Source organism: Maylandia zebra, linkage group LG18, assembly GCF_041146795.1.
Source record: "Maylandia zebra isolate NMK-2024a linkage group LG18, Mzebra_GT3a, whole genome shotgun sequence".
NCBI classification, from domain to species: Eukaryota; Metazoa; Chordata; class Actinopteri; order Cichliformes; family Cichlidae; genus Maylandia; species Maylandia zebra.
In genome coordinates this window covers 1,995,077-2,008,406 of record NC_135184.1, presented here as the reverse complement: position 1 = coordinate 2,008,406, position 13,330 = coordinate 1,995,077, and the positions used below count along the sequence as shown (strand labels likewise).

At 43.2% G+C, this 13,330-nt stretch overlaps 1 protein-coding gene across 3 annotated transcripts in view; it reads right to left on the bottom strand.

Moving 5' to 3' along the window:
* LOC112430831 (NACHT, LRR and PYD domains-containing protein 12-like) overlaps positions 1–13,330 on the bottom strand; it is a 61,558-nt gene that overhangs the window by 21,129 nt on the left and 27,099 nt on the right. For 2 of the 3 annotated variants that reach the window (XM_076876653.1, XM_076876652.1), the window contains exons 5-7: positions 5,765–5,907; positions 3,855–5,655; positions 921–1,094 (exon numbers count right to left, since the gene is read on the bottom strand). In XM_076876653.1, coding sequence (XP_076732768.1) covers positions 921–1,094; positions 3,855–5,655; positions 5,765–5,907 — 2,118 coding nt within the window. The remainder of the gene's footprint in view (positions 1–920; positions 1,095–3,854; positions 5,656–5,764; positions 5,908–13,330) is intronic. The other variant, XM_076876654.1, reaches the window with a different exon arrangement.

Here is a 13,330-nt window from a genome sequence, read left to right as displayed (position 1 = left end):
GTACTGCTCTTACAAAAAATAAAAGTGTTGTCTGCTCTTTGTCAGCCTGTGGAAATCATCATGAAGCTGCTATATACTGAGTAAAACAAACTGTTTTAGAATTAGGTCAGTAAAGTTGTTTATTCTGCTTATTTATGTGAAATACATACACTCATCTTAAAGATGTCAACATCAGAATAGGAACTCAAACAAGGAACCTGTATATTAATGGTTAGCCATTCTAACCTCTGGTTCTTGTCTCACCCAAGAGTTTTAGCTAATATTTATTAGAACCCCACGCTCCCTCTCACAGCCTGAGATCATGTAATCAAAGGCTGTTGGTAGTTCCCCGAACACGTTTTCAAACCACAGGTGATAGATCTTTTAGAGCGGTGGCCCCCAGGTTGTGGAATTCTCTCCCTTATCTCTGCGTTACCTGGACTCTATTTATTCTTTTAAACATCATCTTAAGACTCACTTATTTAGGCTAGCTTTTAATTAGATTTGTGCTGTATGTTTGATTGTACTGTTTTATGTATATATCTGTTTTATATTATTGTGAAGCATTTTGTGGTTTTTATCCTGTGAAGAGTGCTATATAAATCAATAAAGTAAAGCAATTAAGTATTTCTAATTACTTACTGTATAAGCTTTAGTTTTTCAAAACTATTTTAAACAACACAGCAAGCTAGATCAAACCCTGAGGCTGATGATTATTAGACTGCTGTAACTGCGGGATTTTGCTAGATTGCAAGTGCTGAATTTTTGGGACTGTTATAGCTGGATAGCTAAATCTGAGGTATTGTATTACCAGAAAAATCTTGATGTGATCTATTCCCTATCTTCAAGCACTAGTGTCAGGTTAAAAGAGGATTATTTCACAGTTTAAACTACTAAAATATCTTCAGGAATAACAATAGTCAGTCAGACGGTGAACCAACCACAGAGTCTCCAGTCTACAGTTCGGACTCTCCAGGGCAGTAGTTATTTGCATCACTCCAGAATCCTTCAGGTCGTTTCTACTCAGGTCCAGTTCAATCAAATGGGAGGGATTGGACTTCAGAGCTGAGGCCACGACTTCACAGTGAGTCTCTGACAGTCCACAACCAGAAAGTCTGTAATGACACATTGAAAACATATTATAAAGATGACACTTTACTGACAGTTTAAAATTTTTCTGTTCACAAGAGTGCATCAGTTGATCTGATATGAAACAATTTTCCTCCATCTCTCTGAGACCTGCACACCTTTAATTTTGCTGTAATCTGCAGGTGTTGGAGAGCAAATAGAGTCAGGCTTCCATACTTGTTAAAGTATGCCAGTGTGACCTGATTCTATATATAACTCCACAAAATTAAAATGAGGGCATCTTGATCAGAAAAGAGTGAACATAATCATAAACTTTCAGGTCCACATCTGCTTGGAGATCAACTGTTTGCATCTGGAAAGGCCCAATGTTCACTCATTGCTCTATTTTTACTGTCCACTTTTCTTTTTTCTTTTTTTACACGGCACTGTTTGTAAGGAGAAACGACAGTCCATCATTACTTTAAGATCTGAAGGTCAGCCAGTCCAGAAAACTGCTAAAACTTTGAATGTCTTCCCAAGAGCAGTTGCAAATACCCTCAAGAGCTGCAAGAAAGCTGTCTCACATGAGGACCGCCCCAGGAAAAGAAGACCAAGAGTCACCTCTGCTGCTAAGGATAAATTCATTCAAGTCATTTTCAAGTTAACAGCAACTCAGATTAGAGCCCAGATAAATGCCACACAGAGTTCCAGTAGCAGATACATCTCTACATCAATTGCTCAGAGGAGACCGTTAGGGTTAGAGAGCATACAGTTTATCTCAAGCTAAATTGAGATTGTGTGTTGTCATCTTCAGGATCTATGAGAATAAATTAACAAAGGTTTTATCATCCCAGTAAATGTTGGCTAAGATCAGTCAATAGAGAGAGTCCATAAAGTTGACCAACCACAATAACATAACAACCCATAGGATCAGATAAAGTGCTTGATACAACAGAAAGGACATTTTTACTAATAAGGATGGCCACCCCTCTCATCTTAGACTTAAAAATGCAATGAAATGTTTGGCCAACCCAACCAGTCTTCAATCTATGTTGGTCTGCTATATGAAGGTTAGTCTCCTGCAGAAAAAAGGATGTCAGTCTTATGCTTGCATAAGCACCTTTATACTCTTAACAGGGTGGTTCATAAAAAGTTCCAACTTACAAAGTTGGCTACATAACCAGTAAGCTTTGCATCTTTATTGACAGCAGCCATAGAGTTATCTAATCAGAGAACAACAGTATATGCACCCCAGGCAGGACTCGGAGAAAAGTCCGCCATGGGGAAACTGGTGATCCTGAAACCCCACATGAACAAAACCACACACTGAAATGCTGGCATTGGGGAAACAATAGCAACCGCCTGGCTATAAACTCAAAATGGAATAACATAGCACATTGTTAAATATCTTAAGTAGTTCAATAGTCATTTATCCAGCCTTGACAAGGCGTAGCACTAATAAAGTAATTAAACTGTCCAGCAGACATGTCTTGCGAAGCCTCATCATCAGGGACCGACTCCAAACAAAAGTAAGTCAGGAGGGCAACTTCACCCAACAGTTTCGCTTGGTAAGACTGTTTTTCACATATAACACTGCCTTCTCCGGATCCAGAAACTCTCTACTCTCCCCTCAAAGATATACAGAGTCTGGCTAGAAACAATTTTCCATACCGGACATCTTGGCGCCCTCGAAGCAGATTCCTCACATTGTTAAAAGTGGAGCAAGCTTTGGCAATGCACGCGGTGTAATCAGAGAAGATGGCCACGAGGTTTCCCTGGTAGTAATGGAGTTTAGCAATGATAAGTCAAGGTTTCCTTCAAGGTCTTCTTAGAGCACGGCCTCTATGTGAGTGGTCCACCAGAATTTCTTTGTCCAGTTGCAGAACTTCCTTCAGTAGACTGGAAACTGAATTGATCAAGCTGAAACCAGGGTCCTCCACAATATCCACAATGTGAACATTGCATGTCCGCATTCTTACGTGCCTTTGCTTCAGCTGCACCCAACCTTTGGAATAGCCTCCCTGCTTCTATTCGAGCCTTGGACTCTATCCAGTCCTTTAAATCAAGATTAAAAGCATATCTATTTGACTTGGCTTTCCCGACCAGTTAATACCCTTTTAAATCTTTTAATTTTTAAACTTTTAAATCTTTTATTAGATTTTATTAAATGTATTATTTTTATTAATTTTACTGCTGTTTTTGTCTTCGTAGCATATTTTGTATTTATCTAACTCTCCTGGTCTGTTAGTGCCTCTATCCTGTCTGTGCTTGTGCCCGATTTGTACCCTGTTTTTGACTTATGTTGACTCTCCATATTACTGTGAAGCACTTTGGTGTGCCTTCGGGTTTTTAAATGTGCTATATAAATAAAATTGTATTGTATTGTATTGTACTTTTCAATTCTGACCTGATAATCGTGAAGATGTATTCTTTCAGAGAGGAAAGAATGTCTGGTATATATACATTTGCAGAGTTTAGATGCCACTGGGGTTGCAGTCACTGGTCCGTTTTGTTTCGTCGGTCACAGGTGTAATGGAGAGTGACAATTGGTTTAAATATACTTTTGAAAAGCGCTTACAATTATTGAAATATAAACTAGCTAGGCGGGAGCACAGTCCAAACCAACTTGCATAAAATATTTTTTGAGTTATTTTGCAATTTTTTGTCAAATACAAAATTCTATATGTGTTCATTTATAGTTTTGATGGCTTCAGTGAGAATCTACAATCTAAATAGTCATGAAAATAAAGAAAGACGATTAGATGAGAAGGTGTGTCCAAACCTTGGTAGTGTTCATCTGGACTTACCGAGCCCTTCTGCAGTTCCTCACAGCTGGAATTAGTCTAAGTTGTCCCACCAGTGATGTGTTGTACTTCTCCAGGTCCAGCTCATCCAGAACTTCTGCTGACATCTGCAGCATGTAGGCCAGTGCTGAGCAGTGAATCTCAGATAGTCTCTCTGATCTGTTCTTTGACTTCAGGAACTCACTGATCTCTTGATGAACTAAGAAGTCGTTCATTTCCATCAAACAATGAAAGATGTTGATGCTTCTGTCAGGAGAAATACATTTAACATTCATCATCTTCAGATTGTTGATAATGGCCTGGGTAATTTTTGAACGGTTCTCCGTCTGGCCCAGCAAGCCTTGTAACAGTCTCTGGTTGGACTCCAGAGAGAGGCCATGAAGGAAGCAAACAAACAGGTCAAGGTGACCATTTTTACTTTGAAGAGATTTCTGCATGACCGCTTTCAGAAAAACAGAGAGAGATGAGATGTCGCCATAATAACAATGATCACTTTTCAGGAAGTCATCCAGCACCTCTTCCTTCCTGTTGGTGAAACAGTGGAACATGTAGACTGCAGCCAGAAACTCCTGAATGCTCAGATGAACAAAGCAGTAGACTGGTTTCTGGAAGATCACACACTCTCTTTTGAAGATCTCTGTACAAACTCCTGAGTACACCGAGGCCTCTGTGACATCCAGACCACACTGCTCCAGGTCTTCTTGGTAGAACATGATGTTTCCTTTTTCCAGATGTTCAAACGCCAGCCTCCCCAGCTTCAGAAGAACTTCCCTGTCAGCCTCTGTCAGCTCCTGTGAACTCGTCTCATGTCCCTCATGGTACTTGTTCTTCTTCCTCTTTGTCTGAACCAGCAGGAAGTGTGAGTACATGTCAGTCAGGGTCTTGGGCAGCTCTCCTCTCTGCTCTGTAGTCAACATGTGCTCCAGAACTGTAGCAGTGATCCAGCAGAAGACTGGGATTCTACACATGATGTGGAGGCTCCTGGATGTCTTCATGTGGGAGATGATTCTGCTGGACAGCTCTTCATCACTGAATCTCCTCCTGAAGTACTCCTCCTTCTGGACGTCAGTGAAGCCTTGCACTTCTGTTAGCCTGTCAACACATGTAGGAGGGATCTGATTGGCTGCTGCAGGTCGGGAAGTTATCCAGATGAGAGCCGAGGGAAGCAGATTCCCCTGGATGAGGTTTGTCAGCAGCTGGCTGACTGATGACTTCTGTGTGACATCAGACAGCAGCTTCCTGTTGGTGAAATCCAATGAAAGTCTGCTTTCATCCAGGCCGTCAAAGATGAACAAAAGCTGAGAGACAGCCAGCTTCTCTGCTGAGACCTTCTCTAATGTTGGATGGAAAACATGGAGCAGCTCCAGAAGACTGTACTGCTCATCTCTGATCAGGTTCAGCTTCCTGAATGAAAGCAGAACCACCACACTGACATGTTGGTTCTCCAAGCCCTCTGCCCAGTCCAGAGTGAACTTCTGCACTGAGAAGGTTTTTCCAACACCAGCCACGCCGTTGGTCAGAACCACTCTTATGGGTCTCTGTTGGTCAGGTAAGGCTTTAAAGATGTCCTGGCACCTGATTGGAGCGTCATGGAGGGCGTCCATCTTGGAAGCTGTCTCCAGCTGCCTCACCTCATGTTGGGTATGAACCTCTTCACTCTGTCCCTCTGTGATGTAGAGCTCAGTGTAGATCCTGTTGAGGAGGGTTCTACTTCCTGTTTCATCACTTCCTTCAGTCACACGTTCACATCTCCTCCTCAGACTGATCTTATGTTCATCTAAAACCTCCTGCAGACCAACATCTGCTGAAAGAAAGAAAAACATTGAGACTAAAGAGAAAGAAAACATAAGTGTTGAAACAACATAAGAAGTCCAGTTTGATGAGTCCATCAGCAGACATATGTTCAGTCTTACTTTGAACACAGCTGCTCTGACTGGCTGTCTGCAGTCCAGCTCTGGTTCTACACACTGGGGATCTTTCTTGACACTGGAGACAGGAGGAGTCTCCTGATTTAGGAGACTGGTCGCAGTATGTGGAAGTGTGCTGCCTACAGAACCTGTGTCCATGGGTGGTAGAGAAAAAATGATTCTGATCAGTAAAAAGCTCTAAAGTCATAGATACAAAAGTTAAATGCTAGTACAGACTTACAGTAAAATATAAACATGTTTCTGTGGTACTGAGGTTCTGAGGTGTCTGTAGATTCTCCTTCAGCATCTTTTCATTTCTGATCTTCTTAGAGCTCCAGCAGGCAAATTTACTTAATTTCATTTTACAGAAATAATTTTTGTACCAAATACAGAAATAACAGAATCTGGGCATGTAAGCAAATAGATTACTGCCTACTTGACAGGCCGCAGTATGTAAGATTGGGCTGTGCTAACTGGTGCCGTGTGGTGTCTCCACTGCCATTCACCTTGTACACCTTGTGTGTAATTTATGGTAGTGCAATTGTGTGCATAAATTGTTTGCTGCTGATACTTTTTCATTATTTTTGAAACAATCAGACTTCAGCTTTTTGTATGACTTTGCTGTTCTCAACCGCTGGCTGAAGGACAAGCACAAGCATAAATAGCCCATGGACTGTTAGTGCCACATACTTTGTACAGTCACTTCATCTGATAATAGATGGTTTCTTGCAGGTAAACATCCACAGACTGCCAGTGGACTGCCAATGCCCTACTCTGGCTAAACCATAGAGAAGGAGACAAGAGGCTAAGATCAAGGTAGCATGGAGGGAGGTAAGCCAACTGTCGGAGCTGCAGAAAGGTGCGACAAAGAAGGTGCCTAAGAAGTATAGCAAGCTGGCCATACCTGAGGCCTTGGAAACTGCCAAGCAATAACTCACAGCCTTGGCCAGCTGCTTGAAGAGATACACCAGAAGGCAGGAGAATAAACCAGCTGTTCTCCACAGAACCAGCCAAGGTGTACTCTCAGTGGCAGGGGAACAATATGAGAACAGGACCACCAAGGCTGGAGACGGAGCAATACTGGAAGAGCATATGTCTGTCACCGTAATGCTTATTTGCTGATTATATTGTTTTATGTATTTTAATAAGAGAGGGCCAGCTCTGAGTAGAGTCTGAGCCAAAAGTACTGACAGGAAACTGCATGCTTTTGCAGAGCACAGGAGGTGCAGACAGAAAGTGAAACTAAGCAGAGTGTTTTGATCGAAACTTAGTGTGGGTGTGACGTGCAGCGGAAATATACTTATAACTATGCTGGCTGCTACTGCTTTCAGACCTGAGCGTGTGTTTGTGTGTTCAGGTCTCCGTTCCCGGGAATGTAAAATAAAGATAATTTTTGGAGTTTTGACAACTCTGAGCCCAGTCTTTTTTCAGCCGCCAAAAAAATTGCAAAGAACGACATTTAATACTGACCAGGGCTCAAACTTTCAATCTAAGTAGAGCTGGGAGATATGAGATTTTTTCATATCACGATATGTTTTTTTCATTTCAGGCGATAACGATATCTATCACGATATAAGCCAAATAACTATATTTGTAAGATTTAAATGTGCCGTTGCTCACAAGTAAAATGTGAAATAATCAGCAGCTTGTTTTTATTTAAATATTTATTTCCCATAATAAGTTCAACAGGGTAGATGTACTTAAGGAACATGAGACTTTTTCAGATAAATAAAGGCAAATATTGCAAACTACACAAAAGGCAGCCGCTAAAGCGTTTAAGTTTCAAAATAGAACAAACGAAACAGACTAAACTGTCAATTCCACTTAGAAACAAAATATTAATTCTAAAAATAAATCTTAGTTTGTTTTACAGAAGAACAGACAAAACTGACTAACTTTTGTCAATATCAAATAAACTGAGAACTAAAAGGAAATTCTCAATCTCTCCTTGTTGTATAGCTGAGCTTTTCAAACAGTTTTAACAGTTACTTTAGTCTGACAAAAGCCGAATGACGAATTAGCGCTTCCAGTCAGAGACTGAGGCTACGTCCACACGTACACGGGTATTTTTGAAAACAGAGATTTTCCGTTTTTGTTTTAAAAAATAATCCCGTCCACACATAAAGGCAGAAATGAAGGAAAACGCTGCTATGAACATGCCAAAGCAGCAGGTGGCGCTAGATTCCTAACCGTGCAGAAATGTTGGCCAATCAGAAGTCTAGAAGCCTCGGTGGGAAAAAGTAAACAAAGCTGGGGCATAGAAGCAGAACCGAGTCGTATGTGTGGAGGGACAGTAACTGTGTGTATATGTAAGCATTTAAACACTGCAGAGAGTAGAATTAACAGTAACAGTATTGTAGAAATTCATTTCACCGAAACAATAACGTGGCGCACAGTGTGACGCATGCACCAGTTTATTGTATTTCCAGACTTGCTTTCGGCACAATTTACAGTGCACGCTACTCTGTTTTTTGTCAGACTTGAAATAGCCGAAATACCTTCACACTACGGAACTTCTATGGCTCTTCCGTTCGACAATCTCTCCGGCATTGGAACCATCATCTGTTTTCTCTTCGGTCACGCTCGGTTGATTTTTCTAGTCGGCACACTCATTTCCTCCATTACGCGCTGGCTCCATTACCCGCTGGCTGATTCCCAAACAAACACACGTGCGGCTTGGCACTTGTGCTGTACGTAACAAGTCACGCAACGTGACGCTGCAGCTGTGATTGGTTCGGCTCTGCGCTACTTAATTTGGATTGGCTGACCTTTTTTTTTTCTTTTTTTTTTTTTAAAGAGGACAAGAGCGGCGAGGTCTATCGCGATAGCTTAATTTCTCTATCGAGTAAAAGTTATATCGCGATACATATCGTTATCGTTCTATCGCCCAGCTCTAAATCTAAGTAACTCAAACAAGTGGCTAGCACTCTAAGTGTCAAACATATGTCCTCTGCTTATCATCCTGAATCGCAAGGTGCATTAGAGCGGTGGCATCAGACCTTAAAGGCGATGCTACGCAAATACTGCTGAAAGTCTGAAAAGAGCTGGGATAAGGGAGTTCCATTTGTGTTATTTGCTGCTCGTGACGCTTTTCGGGAGTCACTTGGTTTTAGTCCTTCTGAGCTGGTATTTGGCCATAGGCCACGCAAAGCTCTGAAAGAGGCATTTTTGAGCCTACATGGGGCGTCCAAAGTAAATGTAAGCAGGTATGTAAAACACTTCCGTGAGCGTTTGAACCAAGCCAACGCTCTGGCTAAACAGCACCTTGCTGTTTCACAGGGGAAAATGAAACGCCATTATGATAAGGCTTCTGTTAAAAGAACCTTTCAGGTGGGTGACCAGGTTCTTGTGCTCTTGCCTGTTCCGGGCTCAGCCTTGTCTGCTAGGTATAGCGGCCCCTTTGAAGTCAGTGAAAAGAGAGGGGAGACTGATTATGTCATTTGCACTCCCGACTGCATACGCAAAACACGCGTCTGCCACATAAACATGTTGAAATTATACCATCCTCGGTCGTCATCAGAGCCTGTTGGCATCTGTGCTCCTGTTGTAGCCTCAAGCCACCTAGAGGAAGGAGGGGTGGACGAGGTTGATGGTTTAAAGCTAAGTTATCCCACATATTCTAGGCCCCGTCTGTCTAACTCAGAAATGCTGAAAGCATTACCGAGCTTGCTCGAACATCTGTCTTCAGAGCAGCAAGAAGACATAACTGTCTTGATTAATGAATACACCTGTTTATTCGGGGATGTGCCAACTCGCACTATAGTGCTAGAGTATGATATTGATGTCCAGGGAGCTAAACCTATTGAGCAGCATCCTTATCGAGCCAGCCCCCATAAACGCTTGCTCATGAGACAGGAGGCTGACTATTTGCTGCAACATGGCTTAGCGAAGCCCAGTCAAAGCCCCTGGAGCTCACCCTGTATAGTGGAGTCTAAACCAGATGGCTCACCCAGTTTTATTACAGACTTCCGGAAAGGTGAACTCTGTGACTGTGGCTGACTCACATCCTCTCCAAGAATTGAGGATTGTGTGGACAGTATTGGGACTGCTCAGGATGTCACTGAGCAGTACAGTACACAGTCATGGCGTTCGGCATGTGTAACGCTCCTGCCACCTTCCAGAGGCTGGTAAATAAAGTCCTCCGTGGCCTGTCCAACTGCAGTGCCTACCTAGATCTAGTAATTTATACTGAAACATGGCAGGATCATTTGGAAACTCTATGTCAGGTATTTCACCATTTGACTCAAGCTACACTAACTCTTAACTTAGTGTGTGTAAGTGTGAGTTTGCCAAAGCTACGGTGACGTACTTGGGCAGGGAGGTGGGACGTGGACAGGTCCAGCCCATTGATGCCAAAGTAGCAGTGATTAAAGAGCTCCCCACACCTAGCACCAGGCATGGGTTGCGTAGGTTTCTAGGGATGGTGGGCTACTATAGAAACTTTTGTAAAAGATTTCTCCTCTGTGGTCAAGCCATTGACTGACCTACTCAAGTGAGTGTCAAGATGCCTCTGAGAGTGCGAAAGCCCTCCTCTGCCACACTCCTCTGTTAGATGCACCTGATTTGACGCGACCATTCAAACTTGAGGTTGATGCCAGTGCTGTCGGGGCTGGGGCAGTGCTGTTGCAAGAAGACTTGCAGGGTTTGGACCACCCCATTTGTTACTTTTCCCGCAAGTTTAATAAAAATCAGGTAAACTACTCCACCATTGAAAAGGAGACCCTGGCTTTGTTGTTGGCTCTTCAGCAGTTTCACGTATACCTGGGGTCCAGCATGTTGCCTCTTGTGTACACTGACCACAACCCACTCGTGTTCCTTGCTCGCATGTTTAATCATAACCAGCACCTTATGCGCTGGGCTCTGTTGTTGCAGGAATACAACTTAAGTATTCACCACAAAAAGGGGTCTGAAAATGTTTTGGCTGATGGTCTGTCCCGGTTGTAAACATGTTTTGTGGTGTTTGTTCTTTGTTTTTGTTACACTCCCTAACATCTGCTTTTGCCCAACATAGTTGGTATTTTAAGGGGAAGGGTGTTACGGCCCCTGGCCTCATGTGGTCCCGCCTTCCTCTATGGAAATCCAAGCGTTCCAGGACTCACAGGTGATTGGCTGGCCAGGGACCTATGCCCGCCCAACTTCATGCAGATCGGAGTGTGGCAGTCCACACACACCATTGGCTGCTGCACTCTTGGTGGCGCTGTCACTTGGTGTTACGCTCTGCGGTAGAGTATCACTTCCTGTTTCTGCTCAAACACAGTGGTGTTTCTGAGTAGCTTATCTGCTTAGCAATTTAATTAAAAACTTTTAAATACATTCTTTTTCATAGTATAATCTTCACGTGCTTCATCCGAAGCACGTGAAGATCTGTGTACTCATTACCTAATTTATAGCCAAAGTATTCACTGACTGTGTCTGTACTGTTTTGCAAGCTTAGCTTAGCTCGTAGCCGACTCATTAGCACCATGGCTACTCCACCTGTCCCTCCTGCACTTTCTTGCTCATTGTGTCAGATGTTTAGTTACTCCGTGGCCTCCTTTTTCAGTAATGATACTTGTAACAAATGTAGCATATTTGCAGCTCTGGAGGCCAGGATTACTGAATTGGAGACTCGGCTTCAGTTAATCCAAAATGCTGCAGCAAGAGTCCTGACAGGGACTAGAAAGAGAGAGCAGATTTCTCCTGTTTTGGCTTCCCTTCATTGGCTTCCTGTTAAATCCAGAATTGAATTCAAAATCCTGCTCCTCACATACAAGGTCTTAAATAATCAGGCCCCATCTTATCTTAATGACCTTGTAGTACCATATCACCCTATTAGAGCACTTCGCTCTCGCTCTGCAGGCCTACTTGTTGTTTCTAGAGTATTTAAAAGTAGAATGGGAGGCAGAGCCTTCATTTTTCAGGCCCCTCTTCTGTGGAACCAGCTTCCAGTTTGGATTCAGGAGACAGACACTATCTCTACTTTCAAGATTAGGCTTCAAACTTTCCTTTTTGCTAAAGCATATAGTTAGGGCTGGACCAGGTGACCCTGAATCCTCCCTTAGTTATGCTGCAATAGACGTAGGCTGCCGGGGATTCCCATGATGCATTGAGTTTTTCCTTTCCAGTCACCTTTCTCACTCACTATGTGTTAACAGACCTCTCTGCATTGAATCATATCTGTTATTAACCTCTGTCTCTCTTCCACAGCATGTCTTTATCCTGTCTTCCTTCTCTCACCCCAACCAATCACAGCAGATGGCCCCGCCCCTCCCTGAGCCTGGTTCTGCCGGAGGTTTCTTCCTGTTAAAAGGGAGTTTTTCCTTCCCACTGTTGCCAAAGTGCTTGCTCATAGGGGGTCATATGATTGTTGGGTTTTTCTCTGTATCTACTGTACAATATAAAGCGCTTTGAGGCAACTTTTTGTTGTGATTTGGCGCTATATAAATAAAATTGAATGACTTGAATTGAATTGCTGCAGGATCCTTGAACGTAGTGGACCAGTGACGCGGCTGCCTGCATTTACCTGGGAGTATAAAAGGCTGAGGATTCTTCATTCATGGTGGACTTGTTGACACGAACAGACTGTGTAGACTGTCCCTCCTGCCTTTGCCTTTGCACTGCTGCCTTTTGAACCTTTGTTTTGAGTAGCTGCCTGTGAGATGTTTAGATGATTAGTGTTCTATTAGTGTTATTTGACTATATGAGTTGTTTGTTGTGTTTGTTTAAATCACCCCATTGCCAAGTTAGAGTACATGAAAACAACTATTAGAATATAATGTGTTAAATTTGCTTAGATGAGAGGGTCCAGCAGTAGATCGGAGGAGTAGGAAAGGATTTGTCTGTGTGTTTTAGTTTGGCTTAGCTATAGGCTTGAGAGTGTGTGTAATTGTGTAGAGGTAAAGGAATTTATGGACACTGGGGGTCTGGCTGTCTTAAAAGGAGACAGGAAGCTACAGTTGGGGGTTGCTAGTGGATCTGAGGGCAGACCACAGCAACCTCCCTGAACAGGGTCCAGTAACCAACACAGTGGCAGACATCCAACAAAGGGTCTCTAATATGATGGGTTGAACAGCACTAGAGCCTGACAGGGTACACGGGAGATGCTCTGTCCCCACTGCTGTTCTGCATAGGCCTTAACCCCATCAGTGAGATCATTGACAAGACTGGCTACAGATACCGACTACGGAACGGAGCAGTTGTCAGCCACTTCCTGTACATGGATGATATCAAGATGTATGCCAAGAGTGAACAAGACATAATTCACACCACCAGGATATACAGCAATGACATCAGAATGTCGTTCGGACTGGAGAAGTGTAGTCGGATGATAACTAAGAGAGGGAAGGTAGCCAGAACTGAGGGGATCGAACTGCTTGAAGGCAACATTGCAGACATAGAGGACAGTTACAAGTACCTGGGGGTCCCACAGGCAAATGGAAACCATGAAGAGGCCGCTAGGAAAGCTGCAACCACCAAGTACCTGCAGAGGGTCAGGCAAGTCCTGAGGAGTCAGCTGAATGGTAAGGACAAGATCCGGGCCATCAACACCTACGCCCTGCCCGTGATCAGGTACCCTGGCATAAGAAGCTGGCC